Source organism: Narcine bancroftii, chromosome 10, assembly GCF_036971445.1.
Source record: "Narcine bancroftii isolate sNarBan1 chromosome 10, sNarBan1.hap1, whole genome shotgun sequence".
NCBI classification, from domain to species: domain Eukaryota; kingdom Metazoa; phylum Chordata; class Chondrichthyes; order Torpediniformes; family Narcinidae; genus Narcine; species Narcine bancroftii.
Genome location: NC_091478.1, coordinates 45112032 through 45139612, shown reverse-complemented (window position 1 = coordinate 45139612; position 27581 = coordinate 45112032). Strand labels below are relative to the sequence as shown.

General features: G+C 40.4%; 1 protein-coding gene across 1 annotated transcript in view; it reads left to right on the top strand.

The window, feature by feature from the left end:
- The window catches only part of herc4 (HECT and RLD domain containing E3 ubiquitin protein ligase 4), a 115495-nt gene that overhangs the window by 68062 nt on the left and 19852 nt on the right, over window positions 1–27581 (top strand). Inside the window, exons 13-18 of the mRNA XM_069900828.1 lie at window positions 6961–7150; window positions 8384–8556; window positions 8701–8820; window positions 16287–16385; window positions 23958–24125; window positions 26099–26242. Coding sequence (XP_069756929.1) covers window positions 6961–7150; window positions 8384–8556; window positions 8701–8820; window positions 16287–16385; window positions 23958–24125; window positions 26099–26242 — 894 coding nt within the window. The remainder of the gene's footprint in view (window positions 1–6960; window positions 7151–8383; window positions 8557–8700; window positions 8821–16286; window positions 16386–23957; window positions 24126–26098; window positions 26243–27581) is intronic.

The window sequence follows — 27581 nt, the reverse complement described above, 5'->3', positions numbered from 1 at the left end:
GGAAAACAAGATTTATTCATTCATAAAAGAGACCTAAAGGTCAACCTTTTCAACATAGTGTGCGGTGAATAGGTACTTTGATTAGCCAGTGTAAAAACAGCTCCAGTTTTAACATTTTAAAGTCATTTGGACAGGTACATGATCAGGGAAGTTTTAGAAGATATCGGCCAAATGCAAGCAAATGGAATCATTTCAGGTTTGTAACCTGGACGGCTTGAACAATTTGAGCCAAAAGACCTGTTTCTGAGCTGTGTAACTCTTGAGATTAAAAATACAGGAGGAGGAGTATGTAAAAACAAGATTTCCTCACACATCATGAGGTGTAAAAGAGAGGAAGGATGGCATCTGTTTAAACTTTCACAACCTTGAGCTACCTATTATCAGCTTAATGAACTTTATTATGTACATAACAGTCACAACTTGTGTGGTCAATGGCTGTAGAGAAACTGACTGAAGTAGCTGTTAAATGGCTTAATGAACTTTGTTATGTGCATTCTTTTTTTCTTTGGCTTGGCATCACAGACGAAGATTTATGGAGGGGTATGTCCACGTCTGCTGCAGGCTCGTTGGTGACTGACAAGTCCGATGTGGGACAGGCAGGCACGGTTGCAGCGGTTGCAAATTGGTTGGTTGGGGTTGGGTGTTGGGTTTTTCCTCCTTTGTCTTTTGTCAGTGAGGTGGGCTCTGCAGTCTTCTTCAAAGGAGGTTGCTACCCGCCAAACTGAGGCACCAAGATGCACGGTTGGGGGCGATATCAGCCCACTGGCGGTGGTCAATGTGGCAGGCACCAAGAGATTTCTTTAAGCAGTCCTTGTACCTCTTCTTTGGTACACCTCTGTCTCGGTGGCCAGTGGAGAGCTCGCCATAGAACACGATCTTGGGAAGGCAATGGTCCTCCATTCTGGAGACGTGACCCACCCAGCGCAGTTGGGTCTTCAGCAGCATGGATTCAATGCTTGCGGACTCTGCCAGCTCGAGTACTTCGATGTTGGTGATGAAGTCATTCCAATGAATGTTGAGGATGGAGCGGAGACAGCGCTGATGGAAGTGTTCTAGGAGCCGTAGGTGATGCCGGTAGAGGACCCATGATTCAGAGCCAAACAGGAGTGTGGGTATGACAACGGCTCTGTACACGCTGATCTTTGTGTGTTTCTTCAGGTGGTTGTTTTTCCAGACTCTTTTGTGTAGTCTACCAAACGGGCTATTTGCCTTGGCGAGTCTGTCGTCTATCTCTTTGTCGATCCTTACATCAGATGAAATGGTGCAGCCGAGGTGGGTAAACTGGTTGACCGTTTTGAGTTCAGTCTGCCTGACGGAGATGTGTGGGGGATGGTGGTCATGGTGGGGAGCTGGCTGATGGAGGACCTCAGTTTTCTTCAGGCTGACTTCCAGGCCAAACATTTTGGCAGTTTCCGCAAAACAGGACGTCATGTGCTGGAGAGCTGGCACTGAATGGGCAACTAAAGCGGCATCGTCTGCAAAGAGTAGTTCACGGACAAGTTGCTCTTGTGTCTTGGTGTGAGCTTGCAGGTGCCTCAGATTAAAGAGACTGCCATCCGTGCAGTACCGGATGTAAACACCATCTTCATTGTTGAGGTTTTTATTGGCTTGTTTCAGCATCATGCTGAAGAAGATAGTAGAGAGGGTTGGTGCGAGGACGCAGGCTTGCTTCACACTGTTGTCAATGGAGAAGGGTTCGGAGAGCTCATTGCTGTATCTGACCTGACCTTGTTGGTTTTCATGCAGTTGGATAACCATGTTGAGGAATTTTGCGGGGCATCCGAGGCGCTCCAGTATTTGCCAAAGCCCTTTCCTGCTCATGGTGTCGAAGGCTTTGGTGAAGTCAACAAAGGTGATGTAGAGTCCTTTGTTTTGTTCTCTGCACTTTTCTTGGAGCAAAAGACCATGTCAGTAGTTCCTCCGTTTGCGCAAAAGCCACACTGTGATTCTGGGAGGACATTTTCGGCGACACTAGGTATTAGTCTATTAAGGAGAATCCTAGCAAAGATTTTTGCCTGCGATGGAGAGCAGCGTGATTCCCCTGTAGTTTGAGCAGTCTGATTTCTCGCCTTTGTTTTTGTACAGGGTGATGATGATGACATCACGAAGGTCCTGAGGCAGCTTTCCTTGGTCCCAACAGAGCATGAAAAACTCATGCAGTTTGGTATGCAGAGCTTTGCCACCAGCCCTCGGGTCTCCAGCAGAGGCAGCAATGGGACCTCGGGCCTCCGGCCGCGGCAGCAACGGGACCTCGGGCATCCGGCCGCGGCAGCAACGGGACCTCGGGCCTCCGACCGCGGCAGCAACGGGACCTCGGGCCTCCGGCCGCGGCAGCAACAGGACCTCGGGCCTCCGGCCGCGGCAGCAACAGGACCTCGGGCCTCCGGCCGCGGCAGCAACAGGACCTCGGGCCTCCGGCCGCGGCAGCAACAGGACCTCGGGCCTCCGGCCGCGGCAGCAACAGGACCTCGGGCCTCCGACCGCGGCAGCCGAGACCCGGGCTGGGAGCCATCAATGAGAACAAGTACAATACTATGTCTACATAACACGGCCAGTCTCTTTCCACTCTAGTCTAAACACTAACAACTGTGAACTCCATTGCAGAGTTCTCTCCAGTCTTAAAAAATTTTCTACTAGAACTTTTCTTTATGATCCTCAACCAATGCTGCATCTCCTTTACTCGGCCGGGGCAGGAGTAAACGCACGCAGGCCGATTCCAGGGCGCCTCACTCCATAACTGTGGACAGCGGTCGTAGATCTCCAGATATGGTTCGACCTAAAAGGGGAGGCAGGCCTCTTCAGCCCGGTTAAGTTATGTGCATAACAGTTGGGAATTAGGCATACAATAGCTGCAGAGGAATTGATGGTGCTGTTCTGATTACTACCCACTGAGCTGATCAAGGCTGCATGAAGTAGCTGTAAATCCCAAATCAAAGGCTGAAATATGCAAGTGTACTTGATAACTGATGTACCATTTATGCTGTATAGGATGATCCTCGAAACTGAAAACTTTCACCTTAAAATAGGGGAAATCCTATACAAAGGATCTAAGATTCCTACCTTGATGCCGAAATTGCAACACCGTCGCCATCTTCCTGCCGGCTCCAACACAATCTTGCGCACGCCCTGTTAGTTACTTGCAAAATCTCAGCACTCCTCTGTGGAGTGGCTCTCTACATGCTTTAAATGGCCTGTTACAGGAACTGACAAAGGTTTATTTTAAAATATCCAATTAAAATTTAAATGTTTATAGGATAACTTATTATTATGATAACTTGTTATTATTGTGATTTTGGCTTTTAACAGTATCCTCTGGTCAGCAGTAAATGCCAGATTTGGGAGACTATCTTATACGACATTTTAGGTTGAAATTCTGGGGTTGACATATAGAACAGCATACATGGTATACAAGAAGCAGCCTCAGTCCTTGTTCAGGGCTCACTTGGTTTTATGTATATCTACGCTTTATGAGCGAGACTGTATATCAATTGAGCATCACAAGCTTTTGAGTAAAGGGTGTATGGTTTGATGTTCATCGAGTCTGAGGTTATCCTTGGGTCTATACTTGAAAAGGACAGAACTCCACAATTGGGAGAGAACGGATCAGGCCTTCTGACTGCCTCGGTGAGAGAGCAAATGGAAAGTTGGTAAGCTTTAATGATGGAGAGCGGCAGGAAGGGAAACAGTCTGTCATTTCAGGAATGGTGCAGTTAAAAAAGTGGTTGGGGGTAAGTTTATAGGGCAGCCTGGCAACAATTTGTCAGTTGTACTCTTGTCCAAGGAAACTGGCGATGGGAACTTTGGGAGTTCTGAGATCAATAGCAGTTTTTTATGGAATGACAATTTTCCGATCTACCTTAGAAAGCCCATTAGAAATAGGCACGGTGGCCATAAAACTGTTTTATAGAACTCAAATTGACCAACTAAATTCCTTCAAACGTCAGTGTCCTGAACTTCCATAGAGGTCTTTACCTCCTGGAGTTCACAAGAGTTGATAGTTTTCTAGTAGCTGCACTCCGAAATCTGAACTTGGAACCTGTACAGCTTAGACCTAGTGCAGGTTCAGTGACTAGCTTTTAATTGTGAGGAATTTCTTGGAGGAAAGTTGCAGGTAATTTCTATCTTTAAAAGAATCTAGGTAAATATATTCTTTTTTAAATGGTTTTAATCTGAAAATAAATGTTATGTAAAGTAAATATTTGGTTTGATTGACTTTCTTGACAAATATTCCATAAATCTTTGAAGCCTCTTGACGATTTTAACAGCCTAGCATTGGGCTGAACCAAGAGCCAAAGTAATTCTGAGACAAATTTATCATTTTACATTTTATAAATATATCCTAAATGGCTCCATAGGATAAATTTATTTTTAAAAAAGCTGGATTGCAAGTAAAATTCATTTATTTGTTCATTCACAAAGGAAAATTAACCCTTTAATTGTTCCTTCAGACTTGTCTTTGTTACCTAGTTTTACACACTTTTATACTATTACAGCTGTAACCTGAGGTGCACTTATTGCACAACAAATCAACTACTACATGCTTCTATTAATCTTTGCCACATGTCATGATTGGTACCTCATAAAGCACTTAAGATGCATTGCCAGGAATTAATGCTTATGGAATTGATTGGAAAAGGGCAGATTATAGCATTATTTATAGAACAATTTATTATTGACAGCGTTACTGTGCTGATAACGTGGTACAAACCACTGCCTTCCTGGCTGATGTTCTTGCAGCATTGCCCAGTCTAAATCAGCTGCCTGTAATTGTTAGTGTGGGGCATTTGGGCTCCACCCTACTGATACAGTGAGTGTTTGCTAGTGCCAAGTATTAATGGTGGCTCTTTTAACTTCGCCATGGTAGCAAGCTCAATGATTATTGCTAAGATTGTTACCATAGAGAAATCTCTGCACTGGGAGAGGATGTGCAACAAAACGGGGGCAGATGACAGTTTCCATCAAATCAATCAGATGTTGATGAGAGAGGTGGTGGGTTCTAGACAATCTGTCAACAATGAAGAAGGTGGAGTAAGTCCCTGCAATGGTCCACTCTACTTTCAGGGAATTAGGATTGAATTATTTTGAGAAAGAGGTGATGGTGAGCTCTCTTCTTGAACCACTGCATTTCTTGAGATGTGAAAATACCCATAAGTTGTTAGGGAACAAGTTCCGGTATTGTGACCCACTGCCAATGAAGTATCGATATATTTCCAAGCCATGGTGGTCTGTTGCTGGAGAGGTAACCTCCAGGTAGTGGTGTTCCCATATTTTTGCTGCCCTTGTCACTCTAGCTAAGAAAAGGTCATGAGTTTGAAGGTTATTGTTTAATAACTTTGGTGAGTTGCTGCAGTGCATCCTGTAGATGGTTCATGCAGCTGCTGCTGTGCATTGGTACTGGAGTGATGGTTGTGGATGGGGTGCCTATCGAGCAAGCTGCCAGGTCCTGTATGGTGCCAAACTCTTCAGTGTTAAGTTGCAATCATCTAGGTAGGTTTTGTCCACTCCTGACGAGACTTGTAGATGATGAACATAATTTGAGGAATTGGATGCGTGACTCAGCACAGGATTCCTGATTTCTGACTTCCTCTTGTAACCACCTTGTGTATACAACAACTACAGTTCCAATTCTGGTCAATGAAAAGCCCAAGCAGATTGATAGTGAGGATTCAGTGATGAAAATAATATTGTCTCTTGTTTGATATTATCATTGCCTGGCACTTGTGTGGTTTGAATGTTTTCTTGTCACCTGTCAGCCCAGGCCTTGATGATGTCCAGGTTTTACTGTATTTGCAGGTGGACTGAGTGACAAATAGAACTGAACATTGTACAATCATGAGTAAACATCCCTACTTCTGACATTATGACATAAGAAGGGGAATTGATGATGCAGAGGAAGATGGTTGTTCCCAAGACATTCCTCTGAGGAACTCCTGCAGACCCAAAATGGCTGCCTCTGACCAATCCCCACTGGTGGCCTCTCCAGTATGAACCATGGGCAATCCTTTGTTGCTGGAGTGCCAGTGGAGGACAGAGATTCTTCCTCCCTCCCCCCCCAAAAAAAAACCCCACCACCAAGTTCCCAGCAGAGCAGAAAGGACAAAGTTTTGCATCATATTCCCAGAATAACAGCGTGCAGACTGAGTGGATATGTACCTGTGAATATTTGAATGGAGGACCAAGAGTGCAAGAGCACTTTGGTCCTGAAAATGCCTGAGATTGTCTGATCTCAGAAGCGAAGCAGGCTCCGTACTGGTCAGTACTTGGGGGAGAAACCACTAGGAACACCAGGTGCAGTTGGTTTCTGTGAGGGGTGCTGGACAAAGTGGCGACTCTGTATATTGTATGTATGTTATATTCTAAATGTAGTATTATGTGACAATAATGGAACCATTACCTTTTAAAACAAATAATTGCTTAATAGAAGACAGTAAGTGTGGTACTAACGTTTAATGAAATGAAGCTAAGGGACCAACAAATGCAGATGTCTTTTTTCACAGTTAACATAGTGGTTAGAGTAATGCTGTTATAGTGTCAGCAATCCTACACTAATCTGTAAGGAGTTGGTATGTTCGCCCCATGTGTGCATGGGTTTTCCCTAGGGCCTCCAGTTTCTCCAACTGTTTGAAACGTACCGGGGTTGTAGATTAATTGGTCACCGTGGGCTCATGGACTGAAATTCCCTGTTATCATGCTGAAAATAATTTTTTTTAAAAATTGAATTTAAATTTGATCATTGAGACAGGTAAGATGGAACCAGCCTCAGCACTGTGTGTGATGTGAGGATGGATCTGATATAACAGCTTGCCTTGCAAGAATTTTTCTCCTGTTGATGTAACCAATTTTTGCAAATCTTTAACCTGGATAATAAAAATAAAGATTTATTAAAAGATCTCTTTGTGCCTTTTGTAAGTAGGGATAATTCGGTTTTGAAGTGTTAATTGAAACTTCTTTTGTCTCCAGATAGCAGCCAGTATGGAGAAAAATTTAATTCCAAGACTTTCTAATTCCCCACCTGATATCGAGGCCTTGAGGATCTACATTACTCTTCCAGAGTGTCCACCCATGAATGATGCAAACAATTACGTAACATTAGCTATTCCATTTGCGATGGCAATTATAAAATTGAAAAAAATGCCACTGAAAGTACTTGGTAAATATATTTTATAAAATTATTGGCAATTTAGCAAAATAAATATCTGGGCAAAGATTACTCAATATTCTTTGTTGTTATGTTAATTATTACATTCTTGAAATATGAGGAACCTGCAGAAATATGGATGTAATTTCCACTCAATGTAGTCAAAGCCCATTCATTCAGTATTTATTCACTCTAACTTGTTCATTGTTCAGATATTCAATTTTTTTTGCTTTAAGATAACAGTTATTTTATGCATATTTCCCATTAGTAGCATTATTTTAAATTGATCTAAAATGGACCTTGTAAATCAATACATGAAAAAGAAAAGAGCTGCAGAAATTCTGAAGAAAAAAAACCTGAAAAAGTTGGAAACACTCAGCAGGTCAAGCAGCATCTATGGAAACAAATAGTTCAACCCTTTGGGTTCACCCTATCAACTTGATAATCCATCCAATTTCTAAAGGAGCACTGTGGAAAGTATACCGACTGGTTGTATCATAGACGAAGAGGGGTTTAGGTCTGAAACGTCGGCAATATATCTTTGTCTCCTATAGAGCTTGAAAAAACTGCCTGTGTTCCTCCAGCATTTCTGTGTGTTTTTACTTCATCACAGACTAGTTTTGACAATGCAAGTGTCCAGAAATGCAGAGGGTATGTGAGGTGCTACCTCAAGAAGTCACCCAATGTCATAAAGGACTCCCATCACCCTGGTCACAACCACTTCTTACTGCTACCCTCAGGCAGAAGGTACAGATGTCTGAAACCAACACTTCGAAGTTCAAGAATAGTTTCTTTGCAATAGCTATCAGACTCTTGAACCTCCCCCCCCCCCCTCCTCAGTACAATATTCTGAACTATTGCAAGTTTCTTTTTTACACTAGGATTACTGTGAATATTTCTTATATAAAGTATTTATTATTTCTTTTAACTTGATGCATTTGGATTACTATTATAATTTTTTATGATAAACACCTTTTTGGATATGTGTATGACAAGAAAAATTATTATCAGAGATTCCCTTTGTTCTACCCATCCCTTTCCCATCATTTCACCTTCTGAAAACTAACTTTTATTTCTCTTTCCTGGTTATGTAGAATATCTGGCTCCTGAAAAATGAGATGTTTTTTTTTCTATAGAAACCACCTATAGAACCTGTTTCCTTCACTTTCTTTTTGTATTACTGGTTTATATTTTGTGTCATTGATTAGTCCATGTCATTTACATGTTCAAATTCATTCATCCTAGAAAATTGGTGGTCTGCCCTGGAACCTGCTTTCTTTCAGAAGGTTGTGGAACTTTATAAGGACGTTATAGTATTTCTTCTGAAATTGGCTGAGGTTGGGATGCCCAACTCTGAGCAAATGACATGGAATAATTTTCTAAAATCTGCCCTGGAATTATTGGCAGTTCTTCATAGGGTAAGTCCATGCAAATTAAATTTCCACATTCTTGGTATTTGATGTTGTATGATTTGACTTTGTCTATTAATAATTCTCGTTTGTCATTTGAAAGCATTGTTTTCAAAACTTCTTTTCCTGAATGTTTCAATTCTTACTATTCAGGTTAATGAGAGAGTAGGGCAGAAAATTCAGTATGACAAATTCTATATCCATGAAGTACAAGACTTGATGGACATAAGAAATGATTATGTAAACTGGCTTCAACACCAAGTATATGGAGGAGTAAGTAAAAGATATTTACCTATATTTGCAAAGTTCTGAATAATTCTTACTGAGTTAATATATCAGAGTGGAACTGGAAGTATGGTTGATTTATTGAAACTTCCCCCAAACAGCAAAAAAAAGAGACGAGAATTGTACTTTGTAACAACCTTGTTTCAGATGCAACCATCCATGGTTTCACATCTGAAATAATGGCTTCAACCTGCAACTCTGGGATGTCCATCCCATTCTACAGTTTATTATTTGCCCATTTGCCCAACCTTGTTTCAGATGCAACCATCCATGGTTTCACATCTGAAATAATGGCTTCAACCTGCAACTCTGGTATGTCCATCCCATTCTACAGTTTATTATTTGCCCATTGGCTAATATCAAAGTAACCAAAATAAGTAAAAATCCTTAAAGGATTGGTTGCTCACTTTCCTTAAATTTGCCTTTAAATAGCAAATAAAATTCTTTCTCAATGGCCTCTACTGCTTTATTGTTTTGAGTGAGTTTATCGAACTTAAGCTGCATTTGAAGCTGAAATAAAAATGACTAAATTTAATGATTAATAAGCATTTTTTTAAAAAAAAGCTTTGAATAAGGGTTTACAAAAATGACAGATTCATGGCATTGATTTTGAGATCCTCTTATAATTTATAGTGTTTTTGTTCCATCATCAGTCGCATGGTTTATGTTCCATTCCAGAGACATGAGTGCAAATTCTCAGTTATCATTGCAGTGCAATATTAAGGGGGTGGTCAAGTGATGTTACCTGTCAGAAAAGTTGTCTGTTCTGTCAGCTGATCATAGGAGGTCCCATGATATGATTTTGAAGGAGAGTAGGAACACAAGATTTTTTAAATAAAAAAAATTTAAACATACAGCATCTTAACAGGCCAATTTAGCCCTATGAGTCTGTGCCACTCAAATTACACCCCATTGACCTACACCCAGATACAAAACTATTGGAGAGGATTCTTCAGGATAGGATCTGAGAATTTAGACAAGTAGAATCTACTTGAGGATAGTCAGCATGGCTTTGTGAAGGGAAGGTAATGTCTCACAAGTCTAATTGAGTTTTTTGAGGAGTTAACAAAATAAATTGATGAAGGTAGAATGGTAGATGTGGTCTACATGGATTTTAGTAAGGCATTTGACAAGGTCCCCCATGAGTGAATCATCCAGAAAGTCATGAGGCATGGTCTCACTGGAACCTATGCTGTGTGGATAAAATATTGGCTTGCAGGAAGAAAACAGGGAGTAGTAGTGGAAGGAAAGTATTCTGCCTGGAGTTTAGTGACTAGTGGAGTACCGCAAGGATCTGTTTTGGGACCCTTGCTTTTTGTAATTTTTATTAATTACCTGGATGAAGATGCAGAAGGTTGGGTCAGTAAGTATGAGGATTACATGAAGGTTGGAGGAGTTATGGATGGTGTTGAAGGTTGTCGAAGGTTACAAAAGGATATACACAGGATGCAGAGTTGGGTGGAGAAATGACAGATGAAGTTCAATCTGGATAAGTGTGAGGTGATGCATTTTGGAAGGACAAACCAGAAGGTTTAGGATTAATGGTCAGTTATTTAAGAGAGTAGATGAACAGAGAGACCTTGGGGTCCAACCCTTGAGGTTACTTGGATATTTAAGAAGGCCAATGGGATGCTGGGCTTCATTAATAGGGGGATTGAGTTCAAGAGTAGGGAGATCGTGTTACAACTCTACAAATCTCTGGTAAGACCACACTTGAAGAGTATTGTGTTCAGTTCTGGTCACCTCATTATAGGAAGGATGTGGAAGCTATGAAGAGGAGATTTACCAGGATGTTGCCTGGATTGGAAAACCAGTCTTATGAGGCAAGGTTAGCTGAGCTAGGAGCTTAGAAGGATGAGAGGAGACTTAATAGAGGCTTATAAGATTATGCCCTATTTCCCAGGGCAGGAATAGCAAACACTAGAGGACATATGTACAAGTGAAGGGAGAGAAGTTTAGGGGAGACATTTGGGGTATGTTCTTTTACACGTAGAGTTGTGGGTGCCCCTTGCTGAGGATGGTGGTGGAGGCTGAAACATTGGGGCATTGAAGAAACTCTTAGACAAGCACATGAATGGAAGGAAAATAGAGAGTTACGGGATATGGTGGGTTTAGCAACTTTTTTTTAAGGAATATATGGATTGGCACAACATTGAGCGTCAAAGTGCCTGTATTGTGCTGTAGTGTTCCATGTTTTTGAGCAGTAGGAGGAAACCGAATCCCTCAGAGAAAACCCATGCAGACATGGGGGAACATAAAAATTCCTTACAGACAGCGTGGGGTTCAAACCCAGGTCCGGTCCTGATCACTGGTGCTGTAAAGGCATTGCACTAATCTCTACGCCAACTGTGCAATCGAGAGCAAAGAAAAGCAAATTGCTGGAGGAACTCAATAGGTCAGGCATCATCCAAAGAAGAAAATGGGTATTCAATGTTTTAAAACAGTGAGTGACGAGAGGGAGACTATCAGTGTTATAGGAATGGTGTGGGAGGTCATTGGACCAAGGAGAGGTGAAGGATGACAGGTAGCAGGAGTCTGGTGAGGTGAAATTGGGACACTGGTAAATGGAAGCAAAGAAAGGGGCAGTAGAGGGGTGGATGAAGGTGGAGAGAGCTGCAGAAGGAAGGCAACACACAGGAGACTGCAGCTGATGGAATCTGAAGCCTCGTACAATCTAGCGCACTGGCCTCTATCTTGCTGAGGCCAGTTGACAGTTCTCAGACACCTCCTCCTATCAACCCCTCCCACAGGACCCCACCATCACCCATCAAGCCACTGTCTCCAACACCATCTCTCACCTCATCGATTCTGGGCAACTACCCCCATGGCCACCAACCTCATTGCTCCCATCCTCGCACCCACCGCCCATTTCTACCTCCTACCCATGATGCTTAAACCTAACCATCCAGGCAGACCCATTGTCTCTGCTTGCTCTTGCTAATTTCATCCTACCTTGACTCCTCCTTTTCTCCCCTAGTTCAATCCCTCCCCACCTATACCTGCAACGCCTCACACACCTTCCACCTCCTCCAAGACTTCAGATTCCACAAACTAGACTGCCTCATCTTCACGATGGATGTCCAATCCCTTTACACCTCCATTTCCCACATAGAAGGCCTCAAAGCACTTCACTTTTTCCTAGACATCAGACTTGAGCAGTCACCTCCCACCACCACCCTTCTCTGCCTGGCAGAACATCCTCACCCTTAACAATTTTCCTTTTAACTCATTCCACTACCTCCAGATTAAAGGAGTAGCCATGGGTACCCGCATGGGTCCCGGCTATGCCTGACTGTTTGTGGGTTTTGTGAAGCAAAACGCTACAAGCCTACACAGAAAAGACCCCCCCCCCCACCAACTCTTCCTCCGGTACATTAAAGGCTACATCGGGGTGGCCTCATGCACCCACGATGAGCTTGTCAATTCCATCAGTTTTGCAGCCAATTTCCACCCGGACCTCAAACTCAGCTGGTCCATCTCTGATGACCCTCTCCCTTTTCTGGATCTCTCTGTCTCCATCTCAGGAGACAGACTCTCCACTGACATTTATTACAAACCCTCTAACTCCCACAACTACCTGGACAACTCGTGCTCACACCCTGCCCCTGCAAGGACTCCATCCCCTTCTCTTAATTTCTCTGTCTCCGCTGCACCTGCTCCCAATATGAGGTCTTCACGTCCAGAGCCTCTGAAATGTCTGCCTTCTTCCACAATGGGGCTTCCTCTCCACCACTATTGACTCAGCCCTTACCCACATCTCCTCCATTCCCCACTCATCTGCCCTAGCCCCCCTGCCCCGAGAAACAATAAACACAGAATCCCCCTCATCCTCACCTATCACTCCACCAACCTCTGCATCCAATACATTATCTGCCAGAAAGTCCGGCAAATACTATAGGACCCCACCACCAGACACAATTTTTCTTCTCCTCCACTCTCAGCCTTCCATAGGGACCGCTCCCTTTGTGACTCCCTCGTGCACTCTTCCCTCCCCACCCATCCCGCACCCCCCCGGCATCTTCCACCGTGGTTGTAAGAGTTGTAGTACCTGCACCCACACCTCCTCCCTCACCACGGTCCAAGGTCCCAAACAGACCTTTCAAGTGAAGCAACACTTCACCTGTACCTCCAAAGAACTAATTTACTGCATTCTTTGTTGCCTTCTTTATATTGGAGAGACCGATTGCAGATTAGGAGATTGCTACCCCCAGCATCTCCTCTCCATCTGCAACAAAAGTCACCCCGTAGCAAACCATTTCAATTCTGAGTCACACTCTGAAGCTCACATATCTGTCCATGACCTTTCACACTAACCCACCCTGACCACCCGCAGATTGGAGGAACAACACCTCATTTTTCATCTGGGCACTCTCCAACCCCAGGGCATGAACATTGAGTTCACTTGCTTGCTTTCTCTCCCCTTCCCTTTTTAACTAGTTATTCCAGTTCCTACTTGCTTTCTCTCTCCACCTAGCCTACACTCCTCCCTCCCCCTCTCCGCCTATCATCTCCCACCCTCACCACCACCCCCTCCCCCCCTTTTGTTCCCTCAAGGTGGAGAAACTCAGCAAAGGTGAAGATACATCACCAATGTTTCGGACTGGATCCCTTCAGAGTTTCTCCAACATTTGTGTGTTTTTTTCACTTAACCACCGGTGTCAACAGAATCCTGTGTTTTACCCCACAATCAAAACTTTATCAGAAACGAGAAAAATGTCTTCTCTACACTGCTTCCCTCAGTCTGATGAAGTTTCAGCTTGAAACGTCAACTATTTTCTCTCCTATTGCTGCTCAACCCACTAAGTTCCTCCAGCTGATGGTGTTTGAGTGAAGGTGATCGGTGGAATCATAATGGAGGCCTGCTGAAAACAGTCCCTCTCATCTCCCCCTGATTCTCTCGTGATTGCCCTCTAACCTTCCCTACCTACCACCTCCTGATCTTCCCAACCCTCCACCTTCCCCCTCTGACTTCCTCCAACCCTTCATTCCCCTTGCTGATCCCCTGCATCCTACTAACACCTGCACACCAACTCCTACTCTGTCCCTTGCTTGGTCTTTACCACCCCCTCTGAGAGACCAAACGTTATATCCTCAGTAAAGGCCTTATCTTGGTCTCCCTTCACCCACACCTCAATAAATTCTGTGCAGACCATGATGTCAAACTTTTCTTCTATCAATTCCGTACCCACTTCTTCCACCATGATTCTCCACTCCCCACTGAAAACTTCTGCTTTTAGCCATCTTCCTCCTCTTGCGCACTTCATTATGGACAGCTTCCTGTTCTGGATATTTATACGGGTATTTCCAGTTGTCACCATGACATTGACCTTCTGAACTTCACCATTCCCCTCAATCTACTCTCACTTCCACTAAACACTCTGTCCTCCACTCTCATCACAACCTCACAATCAAACCCACAGACAAGGGTGGTGCTGTTGTCTGACGCACTGACCTCTACCTTGCTGCAGACAGATGACAGCTCTCAGACACCTTCAACAGGATCCCACCAAAGAACATCAGGCCACCATCTTACCTCATCACTTCTGCTCATCTCCCTCCCGTGGCCTCCAACCTCATTGTTTCCCATCTCCTCACTGCCTCATTCTACCTCCTACCCATGATACACAAACCCAATTATCCAAATAGACCTATTGTTTCTGCATGCTCCTGCCCCACCAAACTAATATCATTTTACCTTGACTCCATTTTTCTCCCTGGTCCAGTCCCTTCCTACCTACATTTGTGATACCTCACATGCCGTCTATCTCTTTAAAAACTTCCTATTCCATGAACATGACCTCTTCATTTTCACTATGGACGTCCAATCTCTCTACACTTTAATTCCTCATATCAAAAGTCTCAAAGCCCTTCCTCCACCTGGCAGAACTTATTTCCACCCTCATTAACTTTGACCCATCCCACTTCCTCCAAGTCCGAGGAGTAACCATGGGTACCCACACAGGTTCCAGTTAGACCTGCCTTTTTGTTGGCTAAATAGAGTGATCCATACTACAAGCGACTTCTCAATTCTTCCTGTGCTTCATTGACGACTACGTGGTGCTTCCTCATGCATCCATGATTCGCCTACCAATTGTATTCACTTTGTTCCAAACTTTCGCCTGGAACTCAAATTTCACTTGGTCCATCTTTGGTGACATTCTTCCCTTGATCTCTCTGTCTCCATGTCTAGAGACAAACTTTCGACAGACATTTTCTGCAAACCTACCAACTTCCACAATGACCTTGACTACAGTTTTTCATGTCCAGTCCCCTATAAGGATTATATTTTTTTCTCTCAGTTCCTCCATCTGCATCACAGCTGTTCCCAATAAGAGGTCTTTCAGACCAAATCATCCGAGATGTCGTCCTTCTTCAAAGAAAGTGCCCACTCCTCTATCAACATCTACTCCTGCATCTACTCCATTTCTCTCACATCTTCCCTGGTCCCCTCTGCCTCTAAACACAACAAATACAGGATTTCCCTTGTCCTCTCCTACAAGCCTCTGCTTCCAACATATTATCCTCTACAATTTCCATAACCTACAACATGATCCTGCCACCAGAAACATCTTTCACTCTCTTCCTCTCTCTGCCTTGTGTAGGAACTGCTCCTGCCATGAGTCCCTTCCTACTAATCGCTACCTTCCCCCTGTCACTGCAGGAAGTTCCCCACTTGCACCCACACCCCTCTCCCTCATCACCATTCAGAGCCCCCAACAGTCCTTCCAAATGAAGCAACATTTCACTTGTGAGTCTGCGAGAGTCATCTACTGTATTTGGTACTCCAGTTGTGGTTTTCTCTACATTGGAGAGACTGGACACAGACTGGGAGATTGCTTCCCAGAGCACCTATGCTCTGTACGCATCAATGACCGGGATCTCCCAGTGGCCAACCATATCAATTCTGCGCCCCACTCGCACGCTGACCTCCCTATTCATGGCCTAATGAACTGCCAAACTAAGGCCATCCATGAATTGGATATTTCATCTTGGCACTCTCCAACTGGACGGCATTAACATCAACCTTTTGGTTTCTGCTTTTTCCACTCCCTGTTCTCCTTCTCCCTATCTATCCCTCAATCTTTTTCAGCTCTCCACCACCTCTCCACTCCCTTCCCTCTCCATTCACAGAACCATCTCTCTTCCCACCCCCCCCCCCCCACCCCGGCCTTTTAACTGTTGTGCTCTCCCTCCCTTATCCACCTGTTGCCTGGGCCTGTTCTTGCCCCTCCTACCACCATTTTATTCGGGGTCCTGCCTACATTTTAATCATACCTTGATGAAGGGCTCAAACCCAAAACATTGGTTATGTATCTTTATCTTTGTTATTATAAAATACATGGTTTGATCTGTATTGCGTTGTATTTTTGCTTGAATGTGTTAATGGTTCATAAAATGAAAAACAAAATCTTCAATTCATGTGATGCAAGCTTTGTTCATTTACATTATTTTAGTTGCTGGATATGCCAATTACAATTTGTACTTATCCATTTGTATTTGATGCTCAAGCAAAAACTACTCTGTTGCAGACTGATGCAATGTTACAAATGCAGGTGAGTACATTTCCTGTCAATTATTAAAATCATCCAATATGTTAAAGCATATTACTGTTATGTGAAGTTCAGATAAAGGAAAAATTGCTGTCATATTTGATATGTGCCTATTTAATTTTAGCAAATTTCTGCAAATATTTGCTATGAGACATTTAAAAAGTGCATTATCTTGAAAATATCAGAAAGAAACTATGTTTCAGGTCAAAGCCTTTCATGATCTACAAAATATGTTTCATGGGCATGATCCACTAAAGACTTGAAAACAGTTGAAGCAACTACCATAAAACCCCTGGTATCTGGCACCTATGGGGGTTGGTAGATGCCAGATGAGTGTATTTTCCAATTGCTTGAGACTTACTCTTACAATGCCTGGTACATCTACATTAAGAACAGTTTAAAATTCAAAAATACTATACTGTACTTACATTGAACAAATTCTACTTTCATGAGTATATAAACCTTTAAGCATTTTACTTTACTTTCAGTCATATTCTTTGAAAACATTTAACCATTGCTGAATCTGCAGGTTCGCCAAAAAACAAACAATAACTGCCCGCCCCCCACCCCACCCGCCCCCCCAAAGTTTACAGATAAAGCATCTGACTAAGGCAATTCTTACTTAGAAGGGATAAGGAGACACTTTAAGAGAGTCACGCCAACGGCAAATGGCATCAACCAGGTCTTCATCCTGGGTGATGTCATTGTTATTTCACACAACTTTATTCAAATAGCTGCTTTGTGCAAAGCATGTCCAAGGCCCTCCGCTGGCTGAGTATTTGCTCCCATCTTCACCAAACGTTTGTGTTATTTCAGAGAACACTTATTTTTACCATTTTAAACAGATATTTTTACTTATTACTTTATTTTAATTTATTTTCCTCTTTTGTTTTGGTCTTTTTCTTTGAGAATGTAAGTTTTAGGGGGGCGTGGCAAGATGGCGTAGGGAACAGATGTGCCTTTCAGACCTCTCCTGACCTCTCCTGACTCTGATTTATTGTTTTGTCTTTAAGTGCCCATTAAAGTTCTTTTAAAAGTTTATAAATAATAAGAGGTGCTGGATCAGTGCCTAGTGGTTTATATGCAAAAAAAAAGGTAAAAGAAAACATCAACAGACTGTTAAAAAACTACATTTTCCGAAATTGTCTGGGCCTGCTTGTTTAGAAGAAGACGTACAGAATTCGGCATTGAAACTCCGTTTTATACCGGTAAGGCTCTCTGAAGGTCGCATTCAGCAGCTTTCAGAACAAAGGGCTGGCCGGGTGCCAGCATTTCACACAACGGCCACTGTGAGTGCTGTTACTGAGACTTTGACAATTGAATCAGCTGGGGCGCCACCAGCTGGAGAGTTAAAGAGCTGTCATTCGACTGCTACAGTGGTGGCGCTGCAAAATGCATCTTCAATTACAACGATTTTTCCAGACATCGATTCAGTGAAGATGATTAAAGAGATTTGGCTTAAAGATAATCCTGATCTTCAGTCTCCTGGCATAGCTGGGGGGACTTTGAGAGGGATTTTTATACGAAGTCAAACTGCTAGAAAAGATACTAAATTAAGGGAAGAGACAGAAGATCCCGTGGTCTCTAAGGAACAGCAAGACCCCATTATGCCTGAATCTACTTCTGTTGAAATGTTTGTTAAGGATCTTGAAGATAAGATGTATTCTGTATTGAGTCACTTAGCTAATTTTCTGAACCCGTTTATTTCCAAGATTAATGCGATGGCGGAAGCCATTAATGGAGCTTTTAAGTTTTAAACCATTGAAAGATTTGCAATGTGTGATCAAGGTTTAGTCGATGTACAGGATCAACTGCAAGATGAAAATAGAATAATTGAAACATTGCAGATCCAAAATAAAAATTTAGCAAAAAAGGTTGATTATTTGGAGAATCAATCTGGACGGAACAACGTGAAAATTGTTGGTTTGCCAGAAGGCATAGAAGGACCAGATCCAAGAAAATTTTTTACTGAATGGATTCCACGAGTGTTAGGACAAGATAAATTCCCTGAAGATTTAATACTGGAACGTGCTCATAGAGTTTTAAGAAGAAAATCTTTTTCAGGACAGAATCCAAGACCTGTTCTGATCCGTTGTTTAAACTATTGTGACAGAGAGACAATTTTACGTACGGCTATTAGAAATGCCCAGCAAAATAGATCTCCTTTGATGGTTCAGAATAATCCTGTTTTCTTCTATCAAGATTTGAGTCAAGAAATTATGTTTCAATGACGCGAATTTAATTCAGTGAAAGAACGGTTGTGGAAAAAAAGACATAAGGCAACATTTAGGTATTCTGTGGTACTGAAGATTTTTCAGGATGGAAATCAGCCAAAGTTCTTTGACAATCCTAAAGAGGTTATGGACTTTGCTCAGTCTCTACCAATCATGCAGTTTCAGGAACGATGTAGTCCTTTAAGGTCTCCAAAGAGAGTAGAGATGTAAGGTGGGATCCAGATTTTTAAAAGAAATGGAAGCAATGGTGACCGAAGTGGTAACGTTGATTTAAAAAAATAAATCTTTTATCTTTTTTTTGAGAAGAGTTTAAATAGTTTAAATAATGATGATAGTTTAATGAAATGAGAGTTGGGAGAGGGAACTGGGTGGGCACTAGTTTCCAGAAGTCATCAGCTACCTGTGAGTTATCTCACATCCAATATTTTGGGGGAGTTACCGCTTTGGGCGGTTTAAACAGGAGGAGGTAGTCGTGACCTCCGACCTGTTTTTTTTTTCTTTTTAATTTTTGGGTTAAGAAGTGAAGGTTTTTTTATTATTTTGTTTTAAAATAAATAATTTTTTTTAACTCTTTTTGTTTTCTGATTGTAATTGAGAGTGAATTAGGAGGTTTTTTTTCTCTCCTTTTTTTTCTCTTTTTTTGGGTTTTTTTTTCTTTTTTCTCTCTTTAAGAGGATGATGTCACAGAAGATAATAAGTCAAAAATTGAGGATGTTGAATTAGATGAAGAGAAAGATGAGGGGAAAGGTGATAAGAAGAAAAAGAAGAAAATCAAGTACAAATACATTGAGGGAGAAGAGTTTAATAAAATTAAGTTAATTTCGATAGAGAATTTTGAAGATGATATAAATGAAGAATATGGAGAATTTTATAAGAGTTTGAACTTTTTTTCTTTTTTTTTCTTTTTTTATAGAAGGGGAGGGGAAGGGAAGGGAATAAAAAGTTTATCTGATTGTTTTTCTAAGGGATGTTTTTGTTCTCTCGATGAATTATAAAGGAAACTTGGTATTAATGGAAATTCTGTATTTATGTATTATTAATTATGATTTTTGTATAACAGATATGTGTTTGATATATGATTTTAATATCTGAACTTAGTTTTAAAGTGGATTTCATTTGTTAAATACATGTATTATGTTTGATTTAAATATATGTTTAAGGGTATTATTTTAGTATTGATTTTTTTTGTTGTTAGTAATTTTTTTTGTTAAATTTTATCCTTTTTTTTGTAAGTGGGGTTTTTTCTATTTTATTTTCAACATTGTTAATTAATTCTTCACTCTTTATTTTGGGGGGAGGGTTGGACTAATTTTAAATTAGACGATTAATGTTGTGTTATAATTATTGGGGGGGTTAATTTGTGTAGTTTAATGATGTAGTATTCTAATTTTTATTATCTTATTTTTTATTATTTCTTTAAATGTAATTTTTATTTATTCATGTCATAAAATTTTAAATAAAGTTTAAAAAAAAAGAGAATGTAAATTTTAAAATGTTGACTAGAAGAGAGAAGCTAGAGCTGCATTCCTTTCTTTATAGCTCGGTGTGACGTCGGACAGTCATAAAAAATCGGCTATATCACTCTGTCATTGAATTCACATTCAGGCCAATGTGGAAGTCGTGGCACACCAAGGGTTAAAACATCTAAAGCAATGATATGGGGGGAAAATGTACAAGCAGAGATCCCAGACATATGAGATGATAAGATAACAGCCTTGAGGGAGCTACTCACAGCAACGAAGTACAAAGAGAATATCAAATATGAAAAAGATCATTGTAAAAATTCGCAATTACAGTAAAAGTCCAAAAATCCAGATGCCAGTAGTCCAGACCACCCGAAAATCTGGACTCTCAAACTTTTTAAATTTAGTGGGCTTTTGCATATGTGCATGAGTAAATGCCACAGATCCACAGGGTCAACAAGTGACCATGCTTAATACAGGTAATCTTATCACAAAGAAATTCATTTGTATACTGTATTTTTCTTTTACCATGTTCATTTTTAAACATTTCAAGCATTACAGGTTCTTTTTTGTAGTGAAAAAATGTTTACATTTTTATAAAATGTTTATTTTTCTTTAAAAATGCTTGGTTTGATAAATGAAGTATGCTATATTTGTCAATGAATAAACTATCAAAACTTACCTATTAATCTCTTCTTTATCCTCCTTAAATTTCAATTTTGAAAATAATGCTCGAGAATCATGAAAATCCAGACTGATCCAATCCCCAAGCAGTCTGGATTTTAGGGCTTTTACTGTATGAGCTAACAGAAGAGATAAGAATGCCCAATGGCTTACTAAAATTGTTCTGATTGGCCACCTTTCATCAGATTACCAAATCCTAAGAAATATGTACTTGTATGGAGCAGTCTGTTAGAATGTTCTAGAAGAAACTAGAAACCCAGGGGTCTTAGGGTATAAATATATGACTTGTAAGACATGAGGCAGACTCTGTTAGGATGAGACGAGCTGCTTGTGGCATTGCTTCTTGCTGTAAAGGAGTTCTCATGCTTTGTAAAATGATTTTAAAAATTTGTGCTTCCTGTTGTATTTGTGTTTGATTTCAAACAACCACACGTCCACTTTAACAGCTTGAGCCTGTCAGTTGCTTGAATTCAGGATACCTGGGGTTTTACCAAACTTAAGAAAGGTTATGAAATGCCATAATTGATTGCAAGGGGAAATTTAAGGAGATTACTATTTGGACATAGTGACACCACTATGAGTACTGTGTATATTGGTCTCCTTATTTAAAGTGAGATGTTAACGGAAAGTTTATTAGACTGATTTTTGGAACAAACTATTATGAGAAAAGTTAGTCTTGTATTTTCTGGAATTTAGAAGAGCGAGTACTTGATTGAAACATATCCAAGATGGTGTGGACAGGACAGATCCTAAAACTGGGGACAACAATAAAATTTAAGTCCCCTATTCCAAATGAATGGAATTGCTTTTTTCTGAGGTGCATGAGTCTTGGAATTCTGTTCCTCAAAGGAAAAGAATTCAAGGCCAAAGTAAATGCATTATTGACAAGCAAGAAATGAAAAATTACCAGGGTTTGGTGGGAATGCAGAATTTCAATTATCCACGATCTAACTGTACAAATGAAATATAAATGGGCTCGAAGGACTGCATGGAGTATTCTTGCTTCTAATTTATATGTTCATTAGAAACAGTGTTGTGTCATTCTCTTATTATTTTATGTGCTAGATTGACATTTTAAAATAATTCTGGGGAAAAATTCTCAGAAAGCTTTATCATCTATTAAAATAGCAGGTTTCATTTTATATCAAGACACTTGTCCCATTTTAAGAAAATGGTTTGCCATTTATTGGTGCGGACTCGAAAGGCCAACATGGCCTGTTTCCGCTCCGTAAATGGTTACATGGTTATATTAAGTGCTTTTTATTTCATAATTATCAGGTGAAGCAAATGGTCAAAATCCTGTTCGATTGTTCCTGGTTTGAAAAAGTTTAACTGTTTGTGATCCTTTTTAGTGACTGGTCATCTTTGTTTGCACAGTATTTCAATATGTGAATTCTCCTTTAGGCTTTACCAATGTTTTTGCAAATAATTTCTCCTAAAACATAGAGTTTGTAGGTTTATTGGTGTATTTGGACAGCGTGGGCAGGTGTGCTGAATGGGTCTGTTACCATGCTGCACGTTTAAATTTCTTTGAAAAATAAATGTAATTTGGAAATAGTTAAAAATCCTATTCTTAGCATAGGAATCTTTGTAAACTAATCAGCTAATCAGCAACACTGAATCCCTTGGGAGCAAACATTCAGCCAGCAGTAGCAGGTTGTGCCCTGCCCACAGCAACTGTTTGAATAAAGTTGTGTTTGAATAAAATGGCAACACCCAGGATGAAGAGGAGGCCAGTGCCACTGGGGTGACTCTCCCGAAGTGTCTCCCTATCTCTGCTTCATAAGTCTTTATTAGTATATTATTAAGTCTTAGTAAGGTTTTATCTGAAAACTTGTGGGGGGGAGTTCATTACTGCATTGATGTGGTTAGTGAAGTGTCTAGTACAACACCATTAGAGTGCTTGCAAGTTGGGTTTGAATTTAAAGGGCCTGACCAGGACACTGACGTGGAGGTGAGCCGGGTTGTCAGCACGAGGAGAGGGTGTTAATTATGACTGTGACACAGATAGGGCAACGCTGTTAGGCACGGACGATCTGAGTTCAAATTTAAATTTTGTAACTTACAGGAATTACCTGATAAAAGTGAACTTCACATAATTAAAGATTACAATGCTGATTTAAAAAAAAATCTTTTAAACAGTATATTAGTTAGGCATTTTCAGAGTGAGTCTCACTCATCTGGAAAATTTGAATATTTGACGTCCACAATCCCTGTAGGTGCCAAATCATTGGGATTTATCTGTAATTCCCTTAAAGTGGTGTTACAGGTAGATAGAGTCGTAAAGAAAGCTTTGGCACATTAGCCTTCATAAATCAAAGTTTTGATTATAAGAGTGGGGATATTATGATGAAATTGTCTAAGACATTGGTGAGGGCAAATTTGGAGAATAGTGTGCAGTTTTATGTGAAAATTGTCAGTAAATTTTAGAGACAAGAGAATATTTTTAAAGGATTTTGCCAGGTCTGGAGAAGTTGAGTTACAGGGAAAGTTTAGGAACATCGGAAAATAAGGGGAGATATGATGGTGGTCTACAAAATTATTAGGGATATAGAAAGAGTAAATGCATGCAGGTTTTTTCAACTGTGGTTCATTGAGGCAAGAACTAGAGGACACAGTTTAAGGGTAAAAGGTGAAATGGTTGAAGGGAACATTGGGGTTAACTTGACGCAGAGTGGTCATGGTGTGTAACGAGCTGCCATTGTAAGTGATTTGGAGCACTATGATCTGGGTGCAGGTCATTAGGACTTGGCAGAATAAAGATGAGATGGATCAAAGGGCCTGTTTCTGTGCTGTAGTGGTCTATAACTGATCTCAGGTGGATATTTTATAGTGGAAATTTAATCGTGTGGATGTCTTGGCATTTTTGAAATGCCAGGAATTATTTTGAAGGATTAAATTTTATTCAGCTTCATATTTAAAGATAGGTAAGATGTACACAAATTCTTGGAGAATTGTTTTTAGATTTCATTTTAACGGTCGAATAAAATGGGAAACTACATTGTTGCTATTGAAAAATATGATGATTTTCCAGTGTCTTGTGAAATTAAAATATACATCAAAAAAAAAACATTTTCTTTCAGATGATTTTATTCTGCTGATATTTTGTCATCTATTCCAGCTCTACCTTAACTTTTTTCATTTTGAAAATAAATGTAATATTAAACTAATTACTAACTTTTTCCGCATTCCAGATGGCAGTTGACCAGGCACACAGACAAAACTTTTCATCTTTTTTCTTGCCTGTGGTCGATGCAGTTAATCCTTGCCTTGTGCTGATAGTACGAAGGGAACATATTGTTGAAGATGCTGTGCAAGTATTGAGAAAAAGCAAGAATGTTGACTTCAAGAAACCTTTAAAGGTAGCCTTTTCTGTGAATAATAACCTGAATGCACCTTGTCTAATTTTACTAAGTTCATTTCTACAACTCTTTAAATTGTATCAATTTAAACAATGTAGTATGAACCTGAAACCAGTCACTTCCATAGTATCCTTTTTCTGTTAAGGTTGAGGTCACGTAGCAGCTTGCTAACTGAAAATGATCATTTATTGCAAGAATGGGTATAATCATTCCCCCAACACCCCATTCCCATCTCCAACATTCAATGACATTCATGTTGCTGGGACCACATCAGCAATATTCATCGGATCACCACTGACCAGAAACTGAACTGGACAAATCACATATGCCATGGCTTCTAGAGAAGGTAAGGGGGTTAGGTATTCTGTGGCACGGAGCTCACCATCTAACTTCCAGCGTCTCTTCAATATCAAAAGGTAGCAAAAGAATCCATTTCCTGCATGATTGCAGCTTCCACATCAATTTGTATTTGTTTAGCACCATTAATATTCAAATACATACCAAACTCTTTACAGGTGTGATGACAAACAAGATTGAACAATTGTTCAACACTATACAGACCAATTCGCCCATGTACAGCCTCAAATATTCTCCCTCATTATTTGTATGCTGTGGCTACTAATGTGAAAGTTTTCATCAAACTCAGTATGCAAAAGATTCTAAGTCGTACATCTTCTGAATATATTGGCTTTATTGTACTATGTTCAGATTCTTGAACTAACTAATATCAAATGACTGTAGAAGTACAAGAATATGGTTTGCGTTATTTAGTGGCTGTCTATATCAGTGAAGTCCACATCGCAGGAACGATCTTTTTATGTCAAACAGATTATAAGAACACTGAATTGCATAATTGTTGAATTATTCTGTTGAACTTGGAGACCAATCGCAATGGACCCAGGCCTTTCGATCCATCCTTAATGCCTCATCTTAGAGATCCACAATGAGGCCAATCTACGTATGTCAAGGAACAATTCCACCCCCCACCCCACCCCACAAAATACTGTGCCAGGGTCTTCTTCCTCAACTTCATTATTCCACCCCAGTACAGATAAAACTACTCTTCCCACATGGAAAGAAAAACCTCAGAATTACTTGGTGCTACCATATCAAAAACACAGCTTGAGCCTGCATTGACATCTAAATACTGGTTCCAATAGCATGCTATGCATAATATTTAGATATGGCTTTTATAAAAGGCAGGTGGGACTGCCATGGAAGTAAGAACAGAATTATCTAATGTACAGGTACAAAGCAATGAAAATTGAAAGTTGATTTGGTCACTAAATGAGTCTTAGAGTGTAGAAACAGGCCTTTATTCCACTCCAGTTGTCAGTGACCCATTTACACTAAAAATATGCTTATCGTTTTTTTTAAATCTTCCCCACATTCTCATCAATTGTCACAAAAACTTCCAGCCTCCAACACAGCAGGGGCAATTTACATGGGCCAATTAATCAACATAGAAATGTTGGATGAACTTAGCAGGTCTCACAGCATCCATAGGGTCAAAGATATATTACTGGCATTTCAGGCCAGAACCATGAAGGGCTCAGGCCCAAAATACCTCTTATGGACGCTGCAAGGTCTGCTGAGTTCCTCCAGAATTGCTGTCTGTTTACTACAATCACAGTGTCTGCAAATTCCGTGTTTCATTCAATTAATCATGCCATGTGACCATGATTCTTTGCCATGCCCAATAGAACATTGTTATTCAAAATGTATGTTGTGGCTTATTGTAAGTAAGTAATCACTTTGTGTTTATTGAGGTATTCAGTGTCGAGAAAATAGGCATGAGATCTGAAAGATTTTAAAAGGAGACTGCATCAATTGAAAATTATTTTAATAATGGAAGGATTTTGTAAATAATGGGGATATTTTTCCTTTTTTAAAACATTGCCAATTTCTCTTAAATGAATGAGTAGTTTCCAAGAGTCTGTGTAAAACTGATGAACATTTCTTTTCACACAAAGGTCATTTTTGTTGGAGAGGAAGCTGTGGATGCTGGAGGTGTCCGTAAGGAATTTTTCCTCTTGATTATGAGAGATTTACTGGATCCTAAATATGGCATGTTTCAATATTATGAAGAGTCTAGGCTCATCTGGTTTTCATTTCAGGTATGTAAGTTTTCCTGTTCCCTCCATTCTTGTAACTACATTGTGAATTCACTAGAACAACCAGGCATTGCAAGAAGCAGTTAATGTAAATGAGAGGATAATGTATTTGTGGATAAAGAAAAATCAGGGGATATACCAAGATTTCTGGAAGGCATTTGAAAACAAGCTGCTTCAAAGGTTAATGTTGAAAATTTGAACTCGTAGTGCAGGATGTAAAATATTGGTGTGAATCAAAAAGTGATTGTCGAATTGGTTGGTAAGATGTAACAAGTTGTGTCAAAGGATCAGTGTCAACTATTTACAATTTATTGTCAAGAACTAGATGAGGCACCAGAGTTTCAGTATTTAATTTTCTTATGACACAAAGATAGGAAATAAATTAGGTTGAAAATACCACATAAAGAGGCTATAAAGGGATATTAATGGGTGAAATGAGTGGATAATGGTGAGCCAAATTGAGTAATTGGTGGGAAATGTGGCACAGAAAATAAAAGGAAGAATATTACGTGAGCGGTGAAAGGGTGCAGAGCTTCAAGATGCAGAAGAATCTGCTCGTCCTGTCACATGATTCACAAAATATGCAGTTACAGTGAGTAACTGGACAAGGTTGCAATGTTAATGTTCATGGTGACAGAGATGTTTATGCTTAATCTGTTTCTGATGAGACCACATTTGGTGTACTGGGTTATACTATTTGTTAGATTTTAATATATTGGAAGCATTTCAGAGAAGACTAACAAGACTAATCCTTGGATTGGATGGGTTGTATTATGAGGGAAGTTTTAATGGTCCTGCCATGTATCCACTGGAGTGCGAACCTGTTTGAAACATGTAGGATCATGCGAGTTCATGGTGTCAACAGGGTGCTTCCTATTCTTGAAGATTGTAAAACAGGGAGTCATTATTTCATTTATGGGATCATCCATTTAAAAGATTAGGCACAATATTTTTTTCTCTGAGAGTTAGTATTTCAAACGATTTCTCAAAGGATGGCATTCAAAGTTTATGAATATTTTCAAAGCCGACACATGTAAGCTCTTGTTAAACATGAATGAAAGGATACCAGAGTGGACCAGATTTCTGACTTGATGTGGCAATCAAACCAGCCGTTATCTTATTGAATGGCAGGAGGCCAAATGGTCAACTGCTCATTGTTTCCATCGAATGACATCCATTGCTGGTCTGGCAGTTTGGGCCAGTTCTGAATTATAGTGACCTTTGCTGCTTTCTATTTTTGGCTCAAATGTTTTTTTGAGGAGATTATATTCTACTTTTTAAACATCAACTTTAAAGCTTTCAGGAAAAGTCAAACCAATAAAGATAGAAAAGAAAATCACTG